This window comes from Equus caballus, chromosome 6 (assembly GCF_041296265.1).
Source record: "Equus caballus isolate H_3958 breed thoroughbred chromosome 6, TB-T2T, whole genome shotgun sequence".
NCBI classification, from domain to species: Eukaryota; Metazoa; Chordata; class Mammalia; order Perissodactyla; family Equidae; genus Equus; species Equus caballus.
The window spans coordinates 78,796,496-78,824,081 of NC_091689.1; the positions used below are offsets into that span (position 1 = coordinate 78,796,496).

The 27,586-nt window shown below is 37.3% G+C and overlaps 1 protein-coding gene and 1 pseudogene across 6 annotated transcripts in view; both read right to left on the bottom strand.

Moving 5' to 3' along the window:
* Positions 1 to 27,586, bottom strand: part of SENP1 (SUMO specific peptidase 1) — a 50,063-nt gene that overhangs the window by 7,291 nt on the left and 15,186 nt on the right. For all 6 annotated transcript variants that reach the window (XM_070271303.1, XM_023643451.2, XM_014740883.3 and 3 more), the window contains 8 exons: positions 26,025 to 26,196; positions 18,469 to 18,572; positions 18,100 to 18,386; positions 16,249 to 16,303; positions 12,255 to 12,293; positions 11,340 to 11,424; positions 10,967 to 11,122; positions 9,892 to 10,023 (listed from right to left, as the gene is read on the bottom strand). In XM_070271303.1, the coding sequence (XP_070127404.1) occupies positions 9,892 to 10,023; positions 10,967 to 11,122; positions 11,340 to 11,424; positions 12,255 to 12,293; positions 16,249 to 16,303; positions 18,100 to 18,386; positions 18,469 to 18,572; positions 26,025 to 26,196 (1,030 nt within the window). The remainder of the gene's footprint in view (positions 1 to 9,891; positions 10,024 to 10,966; positions 11,123 to 11,339; positions 11,425 to 12,254; positions 12,294 to 16,248; positions 16,304 to 18,099; positions 18,387 to 18,468; positions 18,573 to 26,024; positions 26,197 to 27,586) is intronic.
* LOC138924799 (serine/threonine/tyrosine-interacting protein pseudogene) lies at positions 21,972 to 22,754 on the bottom strand (annotated as a pseudogene).

Consider the following 27,586-nt stretch of genomic DNA (forward strand, 5'->3'; position numbering starts at 1 on the left):
GCCTGTACCTCTAAAGACTCAGCAACAGGCCCAGCAGGCCCAGAGGACTCAGGTTGTGGCCCACTCTCTGCTTAGTGTGATGCCCAATAGATAACTAGAGATTAGTTATTTTAAATAATGATAATGAATCAGACACAATTAGGATCATTGCTTTCTCAAATCTTGAATTTCAATCTAACCCTGTCCTCGAGGATAAAGGTGCTAAAAGATGCTTCTAGGTTTCTGAAGGCAGCAGCCAGAAATGCAGGAGGATCTGCCCAGCAAGCACAGATTTCTAGGCTATAAACTGTATTCTCTAATGAGAGAGAATCAGCAAGAAGTGATAGATTCCTCTGGTATTCTACCCATCCCACAATGTTAGCCCTATCACAAGGCTACACTCTTCAATCCAAGGCGTGAAGTGAATAGGCAGATGACCTGCCAGTCACTGTAAGCCAAACCTTCCATGGGGCAAATTATATATTATAAGAGGCAGTAAGGACTCAAGGGGGAGGTGAAAGGAATCAGGAGGAGAAATAAGGAGAGCTAAGCACATGAAAGCCATGGAGATCGATCTCCCCCAGGTGCCCATCAGAGGACTATCACCTTTAGGATCATTACCCTGAGTGTCACGCTACACACATCTATCCTATTTTTCAGGAGGAAAGAGTACCAGAATCCAGTGAAGTTTAGTGGGACTTACACGGTCTGAGTTTGTTTTCTTTTTTTATTTTATTCTTATTTTGTTGAGAGTAGACTATAAAGCTAAAGAAACCCAGCTGAACAGGAACAGAGAGCTAGCAATCAGGATACCACACTGTCTGTTTCCTTTGAGAATCCCTCTTCCACTGCTTTAGCTCTGTCTCCAACCAAAGTTTTTCCACTGAGAGGGAAAGGGACTCCTCCGAAGTCAGCTTGCTAACTAGCTCGAAGGAGTGATCTGGGTTCTTTTTCATTTCCCTGTATCCTACTAGGAGGGAGCTTGGTGGCCCCAATGTTCCCTCCCATTAGGTGAGGATGTGTAATCTGACATCTGAGGCAGAATTTAGAGACAAGTTTCTCTCCTCAATTTTTCAGCTATTACTGTGTCCAAATGAGGAAAACTGCCATAGTTTAGGCAAGACACAAACATACCAAAAAAACAAGCTAAGAGTTAGAAAACAAAAAGAATCCCACACATCACCTTATGGAGGAGGGCTGAAGATGAAGGAAAAAGAAATGAGAGAAGGGATCACAGTGCTTAAGATGAAAGAGAAGCAGTGATGGTCACAGCACTTGGCTGTATTTTGTGAAGACAAGGGTGCCTCCCCTCCCATGGTGAGAGCCTTTCTGCACACAAGACTCTCTTAGCTCCAGAAGATCTTGAATTCCCTTTGAAATAGGGGGCTAAGAGTAGTAAACCAGGCCTGTGCCTACTGTCTGCCTTGCCAATATACCAGCATTGGAGGACGACCGCCAGTGTTGGTCCACTGGTCACTCTTTTTGGGGCCCATGCTTGCCTCTGCTTGCTGTGGCTCCTGATGCCTAAGGAGCTGCCTTCTTGCTGCCTTCACAGCCTTAGCCATGAGCGCCTGCTTGTCTATGCAGTCCTGTTGGGGATGGGATGGTTGTTTATAGAGTCTTGTTCCTTTGTGATTTTATTTGAAGAGCTGCCAGGCTGAAGCTAAAAAAACTTTTCTTTAAAAGAAAAGCCTACAATGCTTTCAAACAAATGACTCAATCCTTTTCCTGTATGTTACCACAATGACATATATGACCATTGCTATTTGTATCTTCCTTTTCATCCAGTAAACCAGCCAAACTACTGTTTTCTCATGCATTTAGAAGTAAAATATTTCACTAACAGTAAAGTCTTGACTTTTAACCCTTCCCAATTTGACATTCTGAACCCTTCTAATTGGCTTAGGAAAAAAATGTTCTAAAAGTCCTGGGCATGGGGCCAGCCCAGTGGCGTGGTGGTTAAGTCCGTGCACTCTGCTTTGGTGGCTTGAGGCTCGCCGGTTTGGATCCCATGCACGGACGTACACATTGCTCACTAAGCCATGCTGTGGTGGCATTCCACATACAAAACAGAAGAAGACTGGCACAGATGCTAGCTCAGCGACAATCTTCCTCAAGCAAAAAGAGGAAGACTGGCGACAGATGCTAGCTCAGGGCCAATCTTCCTCACCAAAAAAATTTTTAAGAAGTCCTGGGCATGACAGTGCTCCTGAGCAGAAACCAAGACAACTTTTAAGGGAAAAGAAGCCATTTTTCCCTTTACCTCTTTAGATTTTCACCTTGACCTTCCCATTCTGATTTTTAAATTAAATCTCTCCTTGTTAATCACAAAGCCCCAAAGACTAACAAAGCAGCAGCACTTGAATGCTACTGAGTGAGAAGGTCATTCACTCCTAAGATCTAACCTAATAATATTATAGAAACCAAGAAGGCAGACTTCAGGTAAGCTCTGTGTACTGCATCCCTCGTGGTGAACATGGACCCAGGGTTTTTTCTCACATGCAAATTCAAGTAACAAGCTATTAGAATTACTGTAGAGAAAGACAGGCAGGCAATACCTATTTTTTTGGAGTTATGACAACTGTAATTACTACTCTCCCTGTGACCCTCCCTGCATAAATCCCTGGTTTATCAAAAGGACTAGTTCTATTAGGAAACACTTTAAAGAGGTAAACTAGAACGATGTGGAATTTACCAATGAGTCATGTTAGAAACACTAAAATTTCTATTCTGATCATTTTATTCCACATGTAAGAGTGTATGGCATATGGTAGATCCAGCATATTCACTTAACTAATTTATCTCATTTTTTCAAGTTTTATTCTTCTTATGTAATCAGTTTTTACTCCCTAAGGAAAACCTACTCCGTGTGCTAGGTTTGTCAAGTTGGACATGTTTTGTAAGCTGTTCCCTCTTTACTGAGCATCACTTAGAATGAACTGCTCCTTGGAAACAATTAGAAAACTATGAGCACAACCAATTCCCCATTTCCATTAAAGGTTTGTCTTCTGGAAGAGAATGCTAGACAAAGAGTTATGTGCTCTGATTCCAGATCCTGATTCTGCACTAAAAATCAGGTGACCTTGGTATATCCCTTATAAAGCCTTCTCACTTTGCCACTATGAATAAGAAAGAATACTTTCTCTATAAACAAGGCTACTGTGATGCTAAATAGCTGAAAGACATCCCTTTCCTTTCAGAGATGAAACTTACAACACAGGTAATCAGTCAGCCTGTTAGCTGTGTCTTCAGTGTAGTTACAGTCTGCTTTATAGGTTCTACCCTAATTCTTCCTGCACTTCTTCACTCCCCATATTTGCTATGAGTCTATTCCTTATGGCCTTTCCCTAGCCAGTAAAGTTGGAAATATACTACTCTAGCAGTCCAATGCTTTTCCATTTTGGGTACAACTGGATTTGTGAAACGCAAGCAGAAAAAAGACATGTTTGCTTGCTATTTTTCCAATTCTTCCATGTAATTAGTTGTAAGGGATGACAAGGAGGATAGGGTACTGGAGGGAAAATAAAGAGAGGAAATGCCACATTATCCTGTTTTTCCAGGTGGGATAGGGCATATATCGTGCTGTGTAGAGGAGGAAGTATGTTTTGCCCACAGACATTTGGGTATGTGGAACAGATCCATTTATCTGTTCCAGTCTTCTATATCCTTAATGAATTCCTGTCTACTTTATTGATTACTGAGAGAAGCGTCGAAACCTCCAACAGTGATTATAGATTTGTCTATTTCTCCTTTCAGTTCTCTCAAGTTTTGCCTCACGTATTTCAAGGTTCTGTTATTAGGTGCGTACAAATCTAGGCTGTTAAATACTCTTGATGATCTTACCCCTTTATCATTATGAAATGTCTCTCTTTATTACTGGTAATATTCTTTGCTCTGAAATCTCCTTGGTGTGATGTTAGTATAGTTACTTCATCTTTCTTTTGACTAGTGTGTGCATGGTATGTTTTCTCCATCCTATTACTTTTAACCTATTTGTTTCTTTACATTTAAAATGGGCTTCTTGTAGATGGCTTTTTCACCCAATCTGACAATCCTTGCCTTTTAACTGAATGTTTAATCTCTACTGTATAATATGGTAGCCACTAGCCACATGTGACTACCGAGCACTTGAAATACGGCTAATCCAAACTGTGCTGTAAATGTAAATGTGCTCTAAGTGTAAAATGCATAGCACATTTTAAAGAGTAAGTAAAATATCTCATTAATAATATTTTCATATTTATTACATGCCCAAATGATGTATTTTGGACATACTGGGTTAAATAAATTTTTAAAATTAATTTTACTTGTTTCTTTTTACATTTTTTAATGTGATGACTAGAAAATTTTAAGTTACATATGTGGCTAACATATTTCTATAGGACAGTGCTGGCTTAGATTACTTACACTTAATATGATTAATGATATAGTTGGGCTTAAATCTAGTATCTTGCTCTTTTTTTGTATTTATCTCATTTGTTCTTGGTATGTTTTTTCTTCTTTTTCTGTCTTCCTTTGGATTGAGTATTTTTTTATTCCATTTTATCTCCCTTATTTGCTTATTCACTATACCTCTTTGTGTTTTGTCTTTTAGTGGTTGCTCTAGGATTTACAATATTAAGTCTTTAACTTATTACAGTCTATCTCCATATAACATCATACTACTTCAGGTATCATGTAAGAATCTTACACTATGTACTTCCATTTGTCTCCCCCTTTATGTTATGATTGTCATAAATTTTACTTTTACACATTATAAACCCCACAGTACGCTGTTTTATTTCTGCTTTAAATAGCCAATTGTCTTCCAGAGATATTAAAAAATGAGAGCATTTCCATTGCTTTGTGTAGACTGAAATTTCTACCTCACATTTTTCTTCTGCCTGAAGAACATCCTTTAATATTTCTTACAGTACAGGTCTGCTGGTGATGAATTCTCTCAGCATTTGTTTCTCTAAAAAGTATAGCCTTACTTTTTGAAAGATATTTGCTGGGCATAGAATCTAGGTTGACAAGGGTTTTTTTCCATCAGTACTTTAAAGATGTAGCTACACTGTCTTCTGACCTACATGGTTTCTGACAGAGCTATTCTTATCTTTATTCCTCTGTATATAATGTGTCTCTTTTCCTCTGGTTGCTTTTATTATTTTTCCTTTTTATCACTGGCTTTCAGCAATTTGATTATTATGCATTTTAGTGTGGTATGTCTTCTACTTGGGGTATGCTAAATTTCTTGGATCTGTCAGTGTAAGTTTTCAAACTTGGAAATCTTCCACCATTGTTCAAACATGTTTTTCTGACCCAACTTACACCTCACCTTTCCTTCTGGGACCCCAAATTACATGCTTAGGTAGCTTGATATTGTCCCACAGCTCACCGAAGCGCTAGTCATCTTTCTTCAGCCTTTTTTCTGTTTCATTGGGGTGGTGTCTGTTGCTCTATCTTCAAGTTTACTATTTTTTCTTCTGTGGTGTCTAATCTACTGTTAATCCCATCCAATGTATTTTTTTTTTAATTTCAGATACTATATTTTGCATCTCTAGAAGTTCAAAGCCCCAGTATATAGTTGTATATCCTAGTTGTAAGTCGTTCTAGTGAGATACCGCCATAGCATGGCTTGATGAGCTGTGTGTGTAGGTCTGTGCCCAGGATCAGAACTGGTGAACCCCAGGCCACCAAAGCTGAGCGTGCAAACTTAACCACTTAGCCATGGAGCTGGACCCCTGGGTCTTTTTTTATATCTTCCATTTCTCTCCTCATAATGTCCATTTTCCTCCCCCTTCTGAACATATGTTTACAATACCTGTTTTAATATCCTTGTCTGCTAATTCTATCATTTTTGTCATTTCTGGGTATTTCTAGTGATTGGTGTTTTTCCCTTATAATTCCTTTCACATTGCATACCTGGTAATGTTTGACTGGATGCTGGACATTGTGCATTTCACACTGTTGGGTTTTGTTGTTATTAGAATTTGTTGTATTCCTTTAAATATTGTTGGGTTTCATTCTGTGACATAGTTGCGTTACTTAGATCAGTTTCAAGCTTTCAAGCCTAGTTTTTAAGCTTTGTTACCATGGGTCCAGAGCAGACTTATTCTAGGCCAGTTTGGTCCCACCTGTGAGGCAATACCCTTTGAGGACTCTAATCAATGGCCTGTGACTTTTCCACTCTAACTGGTTGGAACATGAATTATTCTTGGCAACCTGTCTTAGCTCTGAGGTTTGATCTGATTCCTTCTTTCTGGTGGTTCTTTCCCCAGCCTCTGGTAGTTTCTTCCTATACATGCACAAATTAGTATTCAGGGAAAGATTTGACACGGGCTCCTCTGCACACCTCTGGAGCTTTCTCTTTGTGCAGCACCTTCCCCTCCAGTATTTTACCTTACAAATCTTAGCCACTTTGGCCTCCCCAAACTCTGAACTCTGTCTTCTCCACTCAGCAAGACTGTGAGGCCCTGCTAGGTTCTACTAGCTCTGTGTCCTCAACGCATCATCCTAGCAAGCTGGGGGAATCATAGGCTCACCCCTTTCATTTCCCTTCTCTTAGGGATTACTGCCCTGTACTGCTGTTATCCAATGTCCGAAAATTGTTGTTTCATGTTTTGTCTAGTTTTCTAGTTAGGCTGAAAGGGTATATCTGATCGGTTTTACTCTATTATGACCAGAAGCAGAAGTCAGATTCATTTACTTGTATGTCTAAATAATTTCCATGTATTTTTAAATGTATCAGATGTCTTACAAAACAACTTTAAAGCCCTCTAAGAAGCAGAACTATAAAGGCCATAAAGAGAAACATAAACACCAAAGCAGTCCTCTCCTTAGGATCATTAACCTAGAATCCGACAGTTGGATTCCAGAAATCATCCAATTCAATCTCCAGGAATTAAAAAGTAATTTCTAATACTGACATCCGTTTAAAAATATTTCCTTTTGGGGGCTGGCCCCGTGGCCGAGTGGTTAAGCTCGTGCGCTCCGCTGCAGGCGGCCCAGTGTTTCGTTAGTTCAAATCCTGGGCGCGGACATGGCACTGCTCATCAGACCACGCTGAGGCAGCGTCCCACATGCCACAACTAGAAGAACCCACAACGAAGAATACACAACTATGTACCGGGGGGCTTTGGGGAGAAAAAGGAAAAAATAAAATCTTTAAAAAAAAAAAATTTCCTTTTGTTTTTTGATTGTGGCTTTCAATCTACTTTTGCAACTAATTGCTCTTCTGTTTAACCCTATCTTCCTTCCCTTTATTCAATACTTCTATTAATAATTAATCACCAGATCCAGTAGAGAAATCCAGATTTATAATGTCCCTGATGTTATCAGTCTTCCAGCCTCCTTTTGTATATATGGCAGCCAGTTCCCACATTCCATTTCAAGAAATTTCATTTTCTTATATTGAGGTAAAATGTCAATCCTGTCAATCATTAGTCCTTTGAAGTTAGAAAGAATTTAACTATTGACCTATATATAAATCCATTCATGAAGACATGTTCTGAAAGCCTACTGTATGAACAGGCATTGTGGCCTATTCTCCTTTTAGGAAAGAGATCAGAGAAAGGGTAGCCTAATAATTGTCTGTGCATATCTCAAATACAGGACTTCTGTATTTTATTTTCCTTATAGACTAAATCTGATCCTTTTTACTTTCAGGACCTTATATTCCTTGTCTATAAAATGGTAAGAATAATGTGCCAGTAACCTTATTTGGATAAAATTTTAATGTGGCCTATAAAACTGATGGGAGACATAAAAAGAAGAGAAATGGTTATTACTGAAAATATCTATTTGAGAGAAGAATAAGATTGAAGAGAGAACAAATTACTTGCCAAAGAAGATTGGGAGTTCACAATTGAGAAACAGAGTTAAGCATTTTTAAAATGTATGAATACTTAAGAAATTAATTCCCCATCAGAATGTTAGCTTCTCAAGGGCAATAACTTTGAAAGCCTGAGAAGTATAGTACTTTGAAAGGGTGCTTTTTAAAATAGTTCTCATCATCATCATCATGGACATGTGAACTGGCAGCTGCCTTCAAAGTTAACATTATCCTGAAATAGGAAGACAAGCACTCCCTATAAAAGTTATGGGTAGATGTGGTAGAGATAAAGTAGACAAGGAATCTTTCCTTCCCCTCAGCTCTTCTAAATAATGTAATTTCCATGAACTTTGCTTGCTAAAAATCCAGTCTCTGATGGGCCCAGGGAATGGAAAATATGTCCTGATGAATGCCGCCTCTGTAAGGGATCTCACTGAGGTAAATGCCATAGAAAATAGCAAGAACTCAGCTCATATCCTACTCATTGCTGCCCCCTAGAAGGTTTTGCATAATTTACAACAAATGGGCTATAATCTCTTTAGAATAATTGTGATCCCTTCCCATTTAGCAGTGGCAGCCAAAAAATGGAAAGAGACCACAGATTAACGTCTCCAAATCAAAAACACTTAATTGGTGGATACTTTTGATTGTCCTTGATTTTCATTTTGCCTTTTGATTTGGTGAGCTCTTTTTTTTTCTGTTATTTGATCCAATGTTCTTATATCACTATTCTGAGCTGAAAGAAGCAAGGGTGGTTTCCCTAAAGCAAGAAAGTGTCAAACCATGTCTTTCTTACTATTCTTAGTCAAAGATACTATTCAGGGAGTGATGAACTTCTGAAGTTTATATATTACAAACTCACCAGTGACAAAGAGAATGGGGCTAGTCCAGTTGGCCCCCAAGAAAAATTAACATGCTGGGCATGACATGACTCTCAAATTCTATACATCTAATCCTAAAACAGAATCCAACTTAAGATTATGAGGCAGTATGACATAATAGATAAGACTCAAAGCTTGGATCTGAATCCTGGGCTCTGCCACTTACCAGCCATGTAATCTTGCAAATTTCTTAAATCTTTCTATGCCTTTTTTCTTCATCTATAAAATGGAGATCATAAAACTATAGTATCTACCTCCAAGGGTTGTGGTGACTATTACAGGAGTAGAACACATAAAGCATTTAGAATAGTGCCTAACATGAGGTAAAGGCTCTCTAGGTATTAGCCAACATTATAATTTGGAAGGTCCTAAGGGTACAATATCAAGACATAGTATCTAGAATATCTAGTGCTTATTACACTAAGAATCTAAAAATCCTCCATAGCTGTGAAGCTTGAGTACACCCAAAATCAGGCAGGGGTGCTCCTAGTGGGCCTAAGAAAGAAGGCAGGTACTTAGGGAAAAAACCCAATCCAGTTCTCTTCTTTTGCTGTGAAAATATCCTTTCTGAAATAAAAGAGGCTCCTTCATATTTAGGAATAGGACATAGCGGTTTAAAGATTATAGTGTACTTAATCTACTTAAAATAATTAGAACTCAGGAGCTGAGGCCCACAACTTTTTTTTAACCCAATACATCAAATATTTAACAAAGTTTTTCAATGTTGGTTTAAAAATATCACGTATAAGTGTAGGCTATTTTAGAAAGCTTATCACTCATAATAATCTAAGTGACCTAGAACAAGTAGAGATAGAAAGGGAAGTAGAAAAGGAAATCCCAAAGTATTCCTTCATTGTGCAACATGGTCAACTATGAAATATTTGCTTAGAAGATGTGAACTACAGGGCAGTGCCGTAGAGAGTGAGAATACCAACGAGTGAGAGTCCTTTCCCTCAGTGTCCAAATCTTCCATACATAAAAAGATAAATCAGCAGTTCTCAGACCTCATAGTATATAAAAACCACCTGAGATGTTTAAAATGCACATCCCCACCACACTGCCTCATACTTATTCAGGAGAATGGAAAGGCCTGTGAGAGCTGATTCTGACGTAGATCATCTGAGGACCACACTTTGAGAAACAGTGAGATAATGCCTTGATTTAGTTTCCACTTAATATTCACTTACTATTTCAATATAAAAACGGGTGTGAGATTACCTCATCATTGAGCCAGTTCAAATGGTTTAGAGTTTGAATATCTTTGCGTGTGATAGTCAAGCGGAATGCTTCACTCAGAACTTCATCCTGGTTGCCATTACGAAATACATTCTTTATTTCTTTCTCCATTTCCTAAGAAACCAAGAGTTGTCAGAGATCAAGCATAGATGGCTTCAGATGCACTAGGTTTCTCACCAGGCTCCATACAATCCCCCAGACTATATTTATCACTAACCCACTGTTTACTTCTAACATTTTGGTTTCTATTCCTTCCATCCCATCTTGTCTTCCCTTCTCTTTTTCAGCACATTTCACATCCTTGTTTCATATTATTCCTAAAGTCTGAAATAAGCTTCTGCTTTCAAATTTTCTAAGTGCATGAGATGACCTAATTATATTTTATATCTTTGGTCCAAACAATTTCCTAAGAAATAGAACCTTTCCAAAAATAACAGATTATTTTAAAATGTACATAGACTGGGGCTGGCCCCGTGGCCCAGTGGTTAAGTTCGCGTGCACCGCTGCAGGCGGCCCAGTGTTTCGTTGGTTCGAATCCTGGGCGCGGACATGGCACTGCTCATCAAACCACGCTGAGGCAGCGTCCCACGTGCCACAACTAGAAGAACCCACAATGAAGAATATACAACTATGTACCGGAGGGCTTTGGGGAGAAAAAGGAAAAAAATAAAATCTTAAAAAAAAAAAAATGTACATAGACGACTTTTATATATTTTCCAAATTTTTAAACTGAATTTTTATTAAAAAAATAGTAAGCCTCAGCCTACTATTTGACGTCAAACTACTAAGTGTGTACATTAATTAAAAATGCACATGAAACAAAACACAAATCTACTAAATTCGCTGAAGTCGTTAAAAGCCACCCATAATTCTTTCCTCAATTTTGAACAATCCTTTAAAAATAAAACTGAGATTGGTGTATAGTACAATTGAAAGCAGGAGTATTCAATACATCTTAAATGCCAGGTGTTCTGTTACCTTTATGTTTGAAATTCATCCAAAGCATTCTTTCTAAACACAACACTGCTAGCATAGGAATTCATAATACGTAATTTACCTCCGTGATTTCAGGAAATTCATCTTCACTATCAGTTAATTTATGACCTTTTTTTCCCGTTTCTTGGGTGATTGTGACAGGAATCTCCTTTTCAAGAGGTACGCGAAGATGCAGTTCTACTGAATCATGCACTGAATGCTCCTGTTCCTGCAATCTCTGAAAGACAGAACTTTAGAATAAGGGCGATGAAGAAATTTGTCTCTGTACCCTGTAGCACTAGATGGAGAGACCAAGAACATATAGCACTTATCATACCATGCTACACTACCATATAATCTTGTGATTACAAAAGCTCTGATCCCAAATCCAGGTAACCTTTCAAATTAGTTTGAACTTGGATGTGCTATTTATAATCTTATCCAAAGTTTTTTACCTGGTTTTGAAGCTGTAATGCCAATGCTTTCTGCTCTTCAATCTGGCGCAATCTTTCCCGTGCTCGAGAATCATAAACACTAGTTCTAGGAAATGAAAAGGAATGTCACACAAAAGCAGACCACTCTCTTAGCACCAAGCACACTGTTGATGCATAATGAGCATTAAATATAAAACACTTACAAAGAAAGTCTAAAATTCTTACACTAATTTATCACTACACTTATATTTTAAGACAGAGTGAAACCATGTGGTATTATTGAAACTATCCTATTTTTACTGAAATGATTAAAATGATTAGTTTGTTGCTAAGTGTGAACAGATGACTTCTGTGGATATGTGCAAATGCGTAGTCTTTTTTTTAATATGCTTTTAAGATTATAGAGAACGTAAAGCTTCATTCTGGAAATCCAAAAGTGAGATTGAATTCCAAAGGAGAAAATAATGCAAGATATCACTGATATCATTTTAATTCAAACATTGCATTTGTGTTCCAAAAGATGAAATATGGGTTTATTTTTTCTTTAAAAAAAATCAACAAGACCAGGGGGCGTTTGGATATCTCAGAGGGAGTTCTTGCAATTGGAGACTAAAAGCTTTCAGTGATTTTGCAAACTCCAGAAATATGAATTATTCAATAAATTAGTTTTATTGATGTGAAAATAAGGGCGTTTATTTTTCTTTCTATATAATAACTTACTGTGAAAGTTTTTCCAATTTAGCTCCAATAATTGTTATACATTTAATAAACCTGAGCATGGAAATGCCCCAACTCCAGCAAAATTTTAAAAATCCAACAACTTAAAAGTTGTTTTATAAATAGGGAATTTTTATTGACTAAATAGGGTCATTGGCTAATTGATTTCTTCTAGGAAGTGATGGAGAAGGAAAAATGATATAAAAAATAAAAACTTACAATTCTTTGATCCACAGCTCTGCCTGGAAAAAAGTAGGACTATGGACGGGAAAAGAAAAATGTGTCAAATGAGCAGGAGGCTTATAAGAAAATTCAAATATTTTCACCAAGAAAACCAATTATTTAAATAGTTTAAATAGTTTATAAGAATGCTTTACAAGAATGGAATTAATAAAAGGACCTAAATTACATAAAATAATTGTAACTGGGAACTAAAGGAAAACAAATATGAGTCATTTGCACACATATAAGTTAAAAAGATGATCCGAAGTCCAACAGAGAAATTAAGTTTGGCTTAGCTTCTTACTTGCACAAGAGACCAACATGATGCGATAAAGTACATCGTTTGTTAAGACATGAAGCTAGAGCATTCCTCTCCCCAAATGGTGCAGAATGACAGATTCATTAATGATTTAGTCAAGTTTTATGGCTTCCTGGGCTTCTTGGCAGTCTACTTGAATCAAAACATATTCAACCGAATCACAGTAGATACTGAAAATCTGCACCCACAGAATAGTTCACATCAAATGGCTAGAGTCGAAGAAGAAAAGTGGAGAATAAGCAATACAATTCCGTTAAAAAGATGAGAGACCAATTCTATTCCCTCACAGAAACAAATGGAAGAGTGAACACTCTTCCAAATACTTTCAGATATGTAGAACAGTAAACAGAGCATCAAATTGGAAGTTAAGAGACCTGGATCTCCTGGAGCTGTCCCTGATCAGCTTTGTGACTTTGAGCAAGTCTCTTCATTTCCTGGGCTTTAGTTTTTAGATTTACAAAATATGAAGAATAGAATCTCTTTTAGGGTCTGGCCCAGCAGCGCAGAAGATAAGTTCGCACGTTCCGCTTTGGCGGCCTGGGGTTCACCAGTTCAGATCCTGGGTGCGGATCTATGCACCGCTTGTCAAGCCATGCTGTGGTAGGCATCCCACATACAAAGTAGAGGAAGATGGGCACAAATGTTAGCTCAGGGCCAGTCTTCCTCAGCAAAAAGAGGAGGACTGGCAGCAGACGTTAGCTCAGGGCTAATCTTCCTCAAAAAAAAGAAAGAATAGAGTCCTTTTTAGTTCTTAAATCTCTACCATCTGTCCTAGTAAAGGCTCAGAGGGTATCTCTTGCTCCTCAGCTTAACTTTTGAGAATTAGTATTCCCTATCAAACTTAGGCTGGGGTTTGGCAATGAAAATGCTGTTCTATTGCCTTCCCACTGTCACTGAGGTTAATAAGGGGAGAACACAGGAGGAGGTGGCCTATTTCCTTGGTACAGTGAATAACTGACGTAACAACCAAGATAGAAAGTCACAGAGATCAGTGGGAGCACTGCGAGGAGCTACTTAGTATGTGATACTAAAAGCAAATGAACATGAGATTATTGCACAATATAAAGAAGTGACAAGAATTATATAGAATTTCATGATATTGGATCATGCTATTCAAATTTGTCTGCTTTCCTTATTAAAATATAAACTTGATAAGGATAGGAATTTTTGTCTTTCATATTTAGTAGTGTACCCTCTGAACCAAGAATAGTGCCTGGCATATAGCAGGCACTCAGTCTTTATTGAAGAAATAAATAATGTACAGGACAGCATTTCTCTTCAATGGATCGAGGGATCTGATGGCTTACGAAAGCAAAATGTGGGGGAAAAAGCAAAATCTCTTTGTTTTTCAAAGTGATTATTCATTATTTCTCATATAATTGAAGCATACAGTAATATTAATAACCACAACTCTTTACTGAGCACCTACTTAGTGTTCCATGTGTAAAACTCTGCTCTAGGGGTTTTACATATTAGTTAAGCCTCAAGATAATCCTATTAATTAAACCTCAATATAATAAGGAATTATTACTCATACTGTACAGAAAAGGAAATTGAGTTTCAGAAGGATAATTTTTCTTGGAAGAGCCACGATTAGAAACTATGTCTGTCCAATTCTAAAAACTGTGTTCTTTCTACCATTCTAAAGTGCCTTTTAATAAACCAAAGCATTGAATCAAAATGGAGATGATGAGTACTTGGGCTACTCAAGGGAGTATTTTGGGTTTTCTAGGAAATTCATTTATTTAACAAAGGTTTATTTACTAAGTACCCATCATGTGCCAGGCACTACGATCGGCACCAAGTGATAGTAACAAACGAGGTACAGGAATGGAAGTACTAGAGGGAAAGACTAATGCTATCTGGAGAAGTCAGAGAAATATCCGAGAAAAAATAATACCTGAGTCAGATTTTGGAAAGCAAAATAAGAGTTTAACAAGTGGGCACGGAGAGAAAGGGAACTCCAGGCCAAAGAATCAGAACGTACAATGGCACAGAGGCATGAAATGGCGTGGCACATTCTGGGAAATAACGGCAGATCTATTCATTGCTGGAACTGAGAGGCAGTGGTAGGAGATTAAGAATAAAGAGCCAATCAACGAAGCCTTGGGAACAGCATTATTCAATCAGTCTTACCCAATAGACCATTTCTCTTTTCATCTTAGTTTTCGGTCATCACCAGGAGAAATCCTCCATAGGAAAAGCTTAGTAAAGAATGATTAAAGAACTGAAAGCACTCTTTACATGAGATTAACTTTTTCCCAAGAAAAAATGCCTACTTTTGTGCACTACATGTGAAACATCTTTATAAGTGCTTTATCTGTAAGTTAACCTTCACATAATTCAACAATAAGGCATTAATACTGGCATTTTATTGATAAGGCAACTGAGGTTCAGAAGAGTAACTTGTTCAAAGTTACATGAAGCCTGGAAAAGGCAAGATCAGAATCCAGGTCTGACTGAAAAAAAAAGGTATAAAGAATAAAGAATCCAAACTATAAAATCTCCTTGAGAAAATATAACAGAGAATTTTTTTAAAGATCTAAAGTTTAGAACATATAGGGGAGTTGCAAAGAAGTAAAGGAATTGAGATGAGAAAGAACATTTTATTATCCTTAATCTTCTCAATGGAAAACTGATACTACTATCATTCGAGCAAGTGAATTGCTAAGGCTCTATCTGGCAAAGACATAGCAATCTAAATAGCAACCTACTGGATTACAGAGAAAGAAGTACTTAGTACCTCCCAGAGGGGTCAGGTTTCATACAGATCACATTTGAATTGAGATTTAAAAGAAAAGGAAGAGACTACTGCCAGACAGACAAGTTAAGGTGGGGGGGACATACCAGGCAGAAGGGACATGGAATGTGAAGGTAAGAAAGTACATATCATATTACAGTTCAGCATATAATAAACACATGAAAGAGTCTCATATTTCCACATGGGTCCTTCTATCACCTCCATCATGAATGTCCTCGAATGTCACCTTATCAGAGACTTGCCATGACCATACTAGATAAATAGCACCCCACAACCCCAGTCTATGTATTACCCTGCTTTATTTTTCTTCACAGCACTTATCACCACTAGGTCTATATGTTTGTTTGTTCACTTTTTGTGGCCCCCCCCTCCCCCCCCCCCGCAACACACACACCCTGTACACCTAATAAGCTCCCTGAGAGCAGGGACTTCATTTTGTTCACTGCTGTTATCCCTGATGTCCGTACTAGTACCTGGCACATAGAAGGCTACGGATAAATACTTACTTACTAAAGGAAAGAACGTGTGATAGGAAGTGAGGCTTGGGAGGAAGTGCTTTGTACCATACTAAGGAGATTGGGCTTGACTCTATGTCTGATAAGCCACCCTGGAGGGAGTTTAACGATCAGACATGCATTTTATAATGATCACTCTGGTTGCAGAATGGAAGACGGACTAAAGAAGAAGGCAAATAAGGGATTAGAGAACACGGTGGAAGATGAAATGAAGAACAAAATGAAGGCCAGAAGAAGGAAGACTAATCAGACAGTCATTGAAATCATTCAAATAACACGTGAGAGAAGTCTGAATTGAGGCAGCTTTACTTTTATATTATGTAACTCTTAGTGAAGAAGCTGTGATCAAAGAGAGGGAAAACAATATGTTAAGAATGTCCTTTTTTCACAGTTTACCTGGGAGCTGGAGTCTGGGAATCTTTCACTTTGAGTAAAATCACAGAGTCTGATCCTGAACAAAGAAACACAAGAGCATATCATTATTAATAAAATTCCACAGAGTTATACATTCTAGATGTCTGTAGTTTAAGTTCTCATACTTTGTTACATTCCATTTCCATAAAAATAACATAGCATAAGAATAAAGGTACAATGGAAGAGAAAGAGAAGCAGGTCTATCTTCACTGAGCCAGAAATAGGGCTTAGTGAAGAGCCTGCCCCACAAGTGAAGCAGTCACTCTAAACTGCAAGTCTATCTGCCCGTCAACAACTACTCCTAGGCTGCACTTTCTCCCTGTGCTTCCTTTTCCTCTTTCTGGGGAACAAGAACATGACATTATTTCTCAAGTCTTTAGTCCTTGAACTACGGTGAAATTGGATAAGGTGAAAGAGGAAAGGGGAACCGGAGAGGAAGGAGAGGGACGGCAGAAAGAGAGAGAAACAGCAATAGGAGAAGTAGCAGAGTCTAAAAAGTACAAATTAAATCGGATCATTTATTTTCTATGTTGATAAAGGCAGGAATCTCATTTAGAATATTTATTAAATGGTACAAGGAAAGTAATTGAACAGTTCAATGTAGTATGTTTGTTCCAGGTGAGTTGTATCTAAGCATCTGCCATACAGTGTATGTTTCTGAGGTGAAAGGCATTTTCTTATAACAGTTCTCAGTAAATCACCTCACAAAATTTAATACAAGTTTTTATGAATATGCGTAGCTATATAATGATGCCACTAACAATTTTAATCCCCAAATGAGAATTTTAAGAAAGTGAGGACTAGAGTAAAAAAATAAATAAATAGATAAATAAAACAATCTGAGGAAGGAGGCTCAGAAATTGATCACAAGATCCCTAATGTCTAACCACTTAACCTAAAACTTAAGTTACATAATACATACATACCATAAATACACACATAACACATACCTAAAGAAGGGGAAAACTAAGCAAAGAAAATTATCATAGCAAAACCTTAATTAACTGGAATGCTAAGAGACTGAATATTTTGGTTGGCTGAAAGTTGGGTAGAAAACTCTCTGTTTCCAAAACTTGCTGATGATCATTCTAAAATGCATAAACCTATACAGGTTTTGTAAATATTACCTAGTTAAGAACTTTTACTTCAATACTTAATTGATGTTCCAAAACTCCTAGAACTTCAGAGTACTTAATTTTCATTATAAAGTATTAAAAACAGAGAAAGTACTCAAGTAATTGGGCTGAGTGTAGTCTGACTCTAGACTCTGCCAGGAAGTTAATATTTTAAATAAAATATTATGTGAAGTCATTTGCATCTCCATGTAAGAAAAAGGTAAGTTACTTGTAGGTTTAGTTTACGTGTGGCATGGCTAACCGAATTATATGTATTTAAGGTCTCTTATATGTTAATGAGCCAGCCCTGGTGGTCTAGTGGTTAAGATTCGGGGCTCTCATCGCCACGGCCCGAGTTCATTTCCAGTCAGGGAACCACATCACCGATCTGTTGGTTGTCATATGGTGGCAGCTGCGTGCTGAAGTGATGCTGAAAGGTACGCCACCAGTATTTCAAATATCAGCAGGGTTACCCAGGGTTGACAGGTTTCAGTCTGATATATCGGCAGAAGGTAAGAGGATGGTGCAAAAAGCGTGGGCAGGGTTCTGCTCTGTTCTACACAGGGTCGCTAGGAGTTCAAATTGACTCAACAGCACCAACAACAACAATTATATGTTACATGTATATTACAACCTTGCCTATAATTCATATAGCTCCCATAAACAGTTAACTGGCAATTAGGATTGAAAATATGGGTATACACTTATCATTTTTTACCTTCAGATTGTGTATTTGAAGCCGGTAAGTTATCTGGCTGATGTGGAAGAGAGTGGTGATGTTGGGGTTGATGGAGAGAATCAGAATCTTTGGATCCGAATGCAACAACATCTGGGGTATAAGACGATAAGGAACACACACTGTGGGACAGTTGTTCCTGGGTCGTTAAAATGCTGGCAGATCCAGATGATGAAGTATCAGAGCCAATGATCTGAGCTGCACAAGAGTTTCCATTTTTAAACAGTGGGTCTTTCAAAGTATTCTTACCGGAACTAAGACATCGAGACCTAGCAAGAGAAGAATATAGTTTCAATACCAAATAATAAAATGTTTAATTAAATTCATTTGAAATATGTTTCTGCGACTCACAGATGTAAAGGAAAATGTGTGGTGGGTTTGGCTACAGAAAACTGTTTCCCTGTGACCATCTGTAGCAGCTGTCTGTAAATCTCTCTTTCTTCTTCTTGTACTGTCTATAAAAGAAAAAAGAATCTTAAACACATCCAACAAGGCAAGTGTTTCTCAAAGTAACATCTAGCCTCCCAGAAGCTCTGCCAAAGCTCAAGCAGAGTCCTCAAGATAATTAAGATTTATGGTTCATTAAGGATATTCTGGAAAATTATAAAGTGTATATAAGAGGAGTTGAAGGAAGTAAATACCAGAAAGCATATTTTGGAAAATTATGGGGCACATATGTAAATAATAGTGCAGAGAAGCTATAGGATATGAAACCAGAAGGCTAGTAGGTAATCACTGTTGAATCAACTGACAGAGTCCCAGAAATAAAACATTTGAGGACCTCTAAATTAGGATTCCAACTAACCTCTTGGTTCCTGATATCTGTTAGAACAATCACAAGGAAGTAACCAGAACAGTCAAGATCAGAGTGGGATACCTTGCTAACAGTTTTCTTTTCTATCTAATTTTTAAGAGTGTAAGTATTTTCCAGAGATGGTTTTCATCACCAACATTTATTTACCGTTTATTCTTAAGTCCCCAAAGTGAATTTAGGGAAAAGCACATACTCCATAACATTCATTCATTCATTTATTAACTTAAACATCTACTGTGCTCCAGTCACTAGCAACACTGCATTTAATAAAATAAAGTCTCTGCCCTTGTGGAGATTACGTTACAGTTAAAGAGACTGACAAGCAAAAAACTAGTGAGGTAGTATAAAGAAAATTAAAGATAAGAGAATAGAAAATGATGGAGAGAGAACAGCAGGAATAGGTAAGACCTGTCTAAAAAGGTGATACTTGAACAGAAACTTAAGTCAAAGGAGGAAGAAAGAGAAATTTATAAAAGACAACTCCAGGTAAAGGAACAGCAAATGCAAAGGCTGAGATAGGAATGTGATGTGGCCACGGAAGAGAAAGGTCACCGGGAATACGGAGAAGAGTAGTAAGAGATGAAGTCACTTAGCAGAGAACCTGATTACAGAACTTGTAACCATGGTAAAGTATCTACTCTATACAGATCCCTGAAGCAACGGGCTGCATTCACTAAATAACATGCTCCAGTACTTATTTTTTCAGTCTTATATACAGTTTGATACAACCACCAATCTTCACAAAATAATTTTAATACTTTGTGCCAGGGCTAGCAACATCTTGCACTGTAACATTTCAATATGTACATAAACATTTTATTCAATTACAAATGTTTGTTAAAAGCAAAATGAATTAAGCAATTATCTATCCAAAGGTAAACACACACTAAGTTTTTTCTTCTTGGATCACTTTTGCAACAAAGTAAATTTCAATCACATTGTTAGTATAATGTTACTGATCTAGCAAGATATACCTTGAACTGTGAGGCATGACAACTCCTTATGAGAAAGAGCTATCCTTAAATTTGAATAGCTGAGTGATAAGAAAAGGTAGAACTAGTTGAGCATTTGGTGGAGAAATAGATCCAAGAGAAAAAACAAATTTGCAATGTTCTATAGGAAGAAAATAAACCCCATTATTTTATCCCTTGGATGTTAACATCATATTCAAGATGCTGGCAGTCCTCTTTTCTAGTGTTTGTGAAGAGACTGTTTACAGCATTGGGTGTACTTCAGTGAAAGCACAAAAATTACACTGGTTAGAAAGAGACAATTATCGGGTATAAATTAATACCAATAACCAAATCTGTTGTTTTCGGCTATGCTACTGAAAAGGATATGAGTATTTGAGAAACAAATTTAAAAACTATAATGAAAACAAATCCTTCTTTATTAAAAGCTAAATTTGCTATTATGAAGATTCTTTAAGTAGACAGTCTAAAGAATAAAGCATCATTACAGATTATTAGATTGTAAGAAAGATCTTTGCCAACCAACTCCATCGTGATCCATAGATAGGAAATCTGTTATGTGGCACTTTAATGAGTGGAATTTTTGCATACCCCACACTGTAAATCTTGACTCCACTTTCCCACTACACCAAATAACCTAATCCACAATACAAGGGGGTTAACAGTATGTTATTTTCAGAGGTGGTAAAAATGAGGGAGGGAAGGGAAATCAGAAGAGGAATACCACCTGGGTCATGGAAGGTAACTCTTAATCAACCAATCATTTTAGTTCATTTCCACGGTTCCACCAAACTACATTTTAAAAAGCTTTGACTGTATCATCACATCATAGGGAGGAAAGTAAAGCAGATAAACTGGTGTAAGAGGTTAGTTTGCAAACCAAGGGAATGTGAAGAATTATCCCCATCACATAAAAACCTCAAAAGAAGACTGAGCACAAATAGAAAGAAAAGAGAAAGGATCTTTGTGGTAAAGACTTCAACCATAAAAAGTTAAAAACACTTCCCTCCTCCCTCACATTACATAGCGAAATGTTTTCTTAGAATAAATTTTTATACTTATACATAAAACATGAAGAACCATGATGCCATTAAGTGACTCAGCTAATGCAAATAACAAGAAATATAGATTAATTCGATGTAAAGAACTGATCTTTTAAAATCAATTTAACACAAAGCCCCCCACAAATTATTTTCCCCAATAAATATACCTTGAAAGAAAGCTTCCGTCTGAGCCCGGACAATCTCATAGTCATTAGACAACATAAAATAGACAGGAATAGATGTTCCATAGTCCAAATAATTATCTGAGGTCTCTTCAAGCCTCATACTTTCAGTTTAAACTAATTTATGGTTTAAAAAAGAAATTATAGAAAAAAGGTTAAGAACTTTTCACTATTCTGCATGCTAATTTGAAGATCACCAGAATTTATCTTTTTTAAAAAAATGATACAAGGTACTTTTCCTTTTTGGGTTTCATTAAAACAAAAAACACTGGGTATGTTATACTTTATCTGGAACCATCTCAGACAAATAAAAGACAGTCTAGGCAACTCTCAAAAGAACATACATAACACCTGGCTTTACCAAAGAAAATGCAAAGACATCAAGTCACTTGAAACTTTAAAAACAATCCTCTTTTGCAGCATTTGGTACTATAAAGTAAAGAAAACATCTTTCTCTGTACATTATTTATTAGATTGGTTTCTATTGAGTAAGCAAATTAGGAAATTAAGAGGAAAGGAAGCAATAATTGGATAATTTGTTTAAGTAAAGGAAGTTGGCTAATGTTACATTTTAAACCTAATAAAGGACCAAGGAAAGTTCTAAAACAGTGTAAGGGTTATAAAGGTGCTGAATTCTACTAAGAAAAAAATGGACAGATTCTTGTATTTAGATGTGTCTGTAAGAGGCGCCATCATAAAACTCAAGTGTAAAATTATAAAAATTTAAGAGAACATAAAATAAATTTTAGCAAACCAGTAAATCCTATTATAGATCACCCAAATAACTTCATAAATCCCCTAAACCTGATTTTGTTTAAAATAATAGCTTTATACTACATAAATAAATCTCAAGTATAAAAAGTACATGTTCTTATTGGAAAGTACAGCTCTTTAATGATGCCTTTGAATCATCCATCAGCCAAGTGGTGGTACAGCCACCACTTGTGTATTTCCAAATTCTTTTTCTTCACGTATTCTCTTCAAACCCCTGTTGTAAGACTGAACAGTGCAGTGGTGACATCATGTTAATTTTGTAGATGGCTTCATATTCCTGAAGGTGACGGACAAATCCAGCAGTAAGATTAACACATAACTTTCCTTCTTTAACATAAGCAACTGCATCTCCCTTGGAGATCCCAACATTTCCATGGAAAATAACTTTTCCTTTAGTTTGTAAGTGGCCATCAATAAATTCTTTAGTGCCAGGGAAAAAAGTATATTTTAATCTGGATTATCTGTAATATCCAAGACTAAATATTGAAATAATCTGTTGAAAGTTTAATAAAGTTTGGTCCAATAGTTCATCTTATTCATAGTATAGGGGTTATTCCATGTTTCTGTACTATGAGTGACTTGCTTTTCATAGCAGAATATGGACCTAAAAACAACTGAAGCAAAATTTCCTGCATCTCATTTCATAGGACAGGTTCAATCCTTTGCATCTTCTTGACATTGTAGAAGGAAGGGGAACTCCAGCTTCATGTCCTCCATTGCCCCAGCCTGTGGCCTGGAGGGTTGGTTGGAAGGATAAAATTACCAGGCCAGCCCAAGTCCTCAGGCTGGAAGTGGAAGCAGAAGGCAGAGGGGCTGAGTGGTCCAAAGGACAGGCTGGCTAGTGACTGAAACAGTGGGCTTACAACGAACAGTCTAAAGGATTTTGGTGATCCCAGCAGCAGCCACATGGGGCAGGGGAGGTCTGAGAGGCCTGAATCCAGCTGCCAAGCTGTTGCTGTCTCTTTCCCCACAAGTCTCTCTGTATCCATAGGCTGCCTAGGCTCCAGCAGAAGCACAATCCCCACAACTCCAGTAATTAAAAAAAAATTATGTATATAATAACTATTACATACATGGCACAAAAGGTACAGTGAAAAGTAAATATCCCTTTCATAACTTGCTCAGCTCTTATTACCAAAGACAACTGTTGCCAGTTTCTTGTCTATCCTTTGCCCTGCTAAATATGATTTACTGGTTCTGCCACCCTCTGCTTGAATATTTTAGATTCAATACGAACTTAAAATTAAAAAGTGTACAGCATTTTTACTAACCATTTCACAAATAATCAAGTTTTGCCATCTAAGAGATCTTCATTACCAAATTATATAATTATTTGGCACATACTGCCATACAGTCATGTGCTGCACAATGACATTTCAGTCAACAATGGGCCGCATATACAATGGTGATCCTGTAACATTAAAATGGAGCTAAAAATTCCCATCGTCTAGTGATGCTATACTATGGGAGCAATAAGAAGTCATGGATGACTCAGTTCCTCTTCCAAGACGCCCTTCCGAATTGCCATGCCAGAGAAATAGAGAAGTGCTGTTTGGAGGATAACATACCTTTCAAGATTTTGCTTATTGTTGATAATGCTTCTGGACATCTTCCTTTTATTGGTGACCTTCATCCCAATATCAAAGTGGTGTTTCTCCCTCCAAACACCACCTCCTGGATCCAACCAATGGATCAAGGAGATATAGCAGCTTTGAAGGCCTACTGCCTGAGGAGGACCTTTGCCTAGGCTATTGCTGCAACTGAGGAAGACATTGATCCAATTCTGGGAGGATTCCAACATATATGACTGTACCAGGAACCCTGCTTGGGTTTGGGGTGATGTTATCAAGGAGTGTATGAATAGCATCCAGAAGAAGATACTCAAGAGGTTCATCAGTGACTTCAAAGGATTTGCCAAGGATGAGGAGGTGACAAAAATCAAGACGGCTGTGGTTGAGAAGGCGAACAACCTTAACCTGGGTGTGGATGGGGATGACACTGAGGAGCTCCTATAGTTGGTTCCAGAGGAACTGACTAATGAGGAGTTGTAAGAACTGGAACAGGGATGAAGAAGCTGAAGAAGAGGCAAAGAAAAGGAAACTGCAGGAGAAGAAAAAGAAGAACTCCCAAGAAAATTCACAGTGAAGATTTTAGCAGATTTTGCAGACCTCAACAAGCTCCTTAAAAAATTTGAAAAAATGGACCTGAACACCAAAAGGTTTTCATTAATAGAGAGGAATGTTCCTCGTGCACTATCTGCTTACAAGCAAATCTAGGATGAAAAAAAGGAAAGAGACCAGGCAAACTACCAAGGACACATTTCTGAAAAGTGACACCTCCTCAAGAAGAGCCTCAGGCAGGTCTTCCAGGAGGTACTCCAGAAGATAGCATTGTTATCATAGGAGATGAGAGCTCCATGCACGTTACTGCCCTTGAAGACCGTCCAGGGAGACAAGATGTGGAGGTGGAAGACAGTGCTATTGATCATTCCGATCCTAGGGTAATGTGTGATTGTCTTAGTTTTTAACAGAAGTTGAAAACATAAACAAAGTTTAAAAATTTTAAAAATAGAAAAAAGCTTACAAAATAAGGATATAAAGAAAGAAAATATTTTTGTACAGCTGTACAATGTGTTTATGTTTTAAGCTAAGTGTTATTACAAGAGTCAAAAAGTCAAAAAAATTAAAAAGTTTATAGAGTAAAAAAGTTACAGTAAGCTAAGGGTAATTTATTATTGAAGAAAGAAAAATCTTTTTTTACAAATTTAATGTAGCCTAACTGTACAGTGTTTATAAAGTCTACAGTAATGTACAGTAATGTCGTAGGACTTCACATTCGCTCATGACTCGCCCAGAGCAACTTTCAGTCCTGCAAGCTCCATTCATGGTAAGCGTCATATACAGGTACACCATTTTTTATCTTTTATACTGTATTTTTTACTGTACTTTTTCTATGTTTAGATATGTTTAGATACACAAATACTTACCATTGAGTTACAATTGCCTACAGTATTCAGTATAGCAACATGCTGTACAGGTTTATAGCCTAGGAGCAATAGGCTACACCATATAGCCTAGGCATAGAAGGCTATACCATCTAGGTTTGTGTAAGTACACTCTATGATGTTTGCACAATGACAAAAATCACCTAATAATGCATTTCTCAGACTGCATCCCTGTCATTAAGCGACACATGTCTGTGCTCTTAACTCCATGATTTGTAAGCTCCAATGGGCAGGAACCACATCACAGTGTTGTATTACAGAAAGCATACCAGGCTAGATTCCTTCAGAAGACCTGGGTTGCAGGCTTACCAGTTGTGTGACCTCTGACCTTTACTTTCCAAATCTGTAAAATGTGGATATCACCTCCTCTCTTACCTATTCCACAGGGTTAAAAGGATTCAAAACAATAATACGTGTGGAAAGCACGCTGGAAACTCTAATGCTATATAAATGTGAGGTTATTTTTATTCATTTGTATCTCCACAGCAACCAGTCCAAAGCTGACCAGATACATAATAAATACTTAATTGAACAGGTATAAGCACATTTCCTATTGCATAAATTATACGCTATATTATATTTACAGAATTGATTTTTTTCCTGTAGGTTTACTGAATGAATATAACAACCCAAGTGTCAACAGAACATCTTTCCTTTGGGGAAAGTCTATGATCTCAAAGATCTTATTCATAATGAAAGGATATAAATTATCTGGCTTCTTAATTTTTCTTTTATACTGAGGAAAAATTGTCCTAGTAAGAGCAGGTATTTTATTAAATCCAGCAAAGTTAACAGTTTCACCACGTGAAACAGGAGTTTAGGAAGGATCCAAAAAAGAGAGAGAGTTTGATGTATGAGAAGCCATTCAGACAATACCGAAGATTAAGTCTGCTGTCCAACAGGAATAGAAGATGGTATGAAAAACAATGAAGTCTTGCTAAAATATCTCTTTAATTTCTTTAGAACAGAAGATAGCACTCAAAACAAATAATTAAGAAAAAGTACAGAATAGATTAAGTAAATGGAATGGTTAATAAACATCTAAATCAGAGGGAACAAATGGCTGAATGTAGGGCAAGATTCTAACCTTTAGAAGCTTTTGTTAAAGGTTTTCCTTACCTCTTCCGCCGTACTAACATGTCGCCTCTGAGTTTTCTTGGGGCTCAAAAGGTTTCGACGACATGAACCACTCCAAGATGGACTTGGGACAGGCTTAATAGGAAAAGATTTTTCATATGCAGACACATGGCAGTGATGGTTTGACTTTCCCATAAAAGTGTTTGATAATCCACTAAAAAAATAAAAGAGTTTATAAGAAAAGTTAACAACAGTAAGAAAATCTAACCTAGTGATTATTTTCACTTTTAAGAAATAACAGGGGGCTGGCCCCGTGGCTGAGTGGTTAAGTTCACGTGCTCTGCTTTGGTGGCCCAGGGTAACGCCGGTTTGGATCCTGAGTGTGGACATGGCACTGCTCATCAAGCCATGCTGAGGTGGTGCCACACAGAGCACAATCAGAGGCACTTACAACTACAATATACAACCGTGTACTGTGGGGTTTGGGGAGAACAGTAAAAAAAGAAGATGATGATCAGCAACAGATGTTAGCTCAGGTGCCAATATTTAAAATAAATAAATAAATAAAAAGAAATAACAAAAACAAGAAATTAACAGGTAGAATGACAGATGTACCATTTGGAGGAAATATATAAGAGATGACACAAGGGTTGCTGAATCAGGTTCTGCCACTGAAGAGGTCTTAGATTGCTAAACTATATAATTATCAAACACCTAAAACTGTATTTCTTAGCTTCACAATCTATAAGTTCCTTTGGTCAGGAACCACAGACCTGTGTAGTACGACAGAAAGCATATCAGATCAGACTGCTCCAGAAATTCTGGGTTCCAGGTAGGCTAGGATACACACACACTTTCTGTTTACTCCTCGCAGCCACCTCCAACAAGCCCTTTGGAGGGAATTATTTTAAAATTAAATAAGCAAAGATGAATAAAGCTGAAGTCTCTCAACTAAGTTTTTAAACTGATTTTAAAATTTTCTAAAAGACCAACAGAGGGCTCCCACATTAAAAACAACCAGAAGGCTTTTTATTAGGCTGCATCATTCTCTGTGAATTCTCCTTCTAGCCTCAGTACTGATCTCCTCTGAAGAAGAATTTTGTTTTTGTTTCTTCATACCATTTGTGCCCCCAAATAATGGGAAAAATCGGCAGGAAAAATATTTTTGTGAACTCAAAATCCAGTCTTGTCTGTAAGGCTAGGTTAATAATTTAAAGCTTTTTCTATGCGCTCTTTTTCATCTGTCATCACCCAGCAAATCTGAGAGACTTGCTCTCAGCATAATGAATTTTCTTTCTTTTTTTCCCTGAGGATGCAGAACAGAGATACAAAGCTGACCAAGCTGAATTCAATGAAATCAACTCATCAAATCAGTACATGTGGTCTGGATCCAAATGAATCAGACTAAGTCTAAAGAAAATCAAAAAGCACATATACTCACTGTCTTTAACTCTTCAAACTCTAATGGTTTCTATGTGTGCTAGAGTGGGGAAAGAAGCAAGGAGTCAATTTCAGGAAAGGTTTATTTTCTCAGGATGGATGCATGCAGCTAGGAAAAGATGGTAAGGGCAGTATAATTTGTTTGATAAAAATATAATAAATTC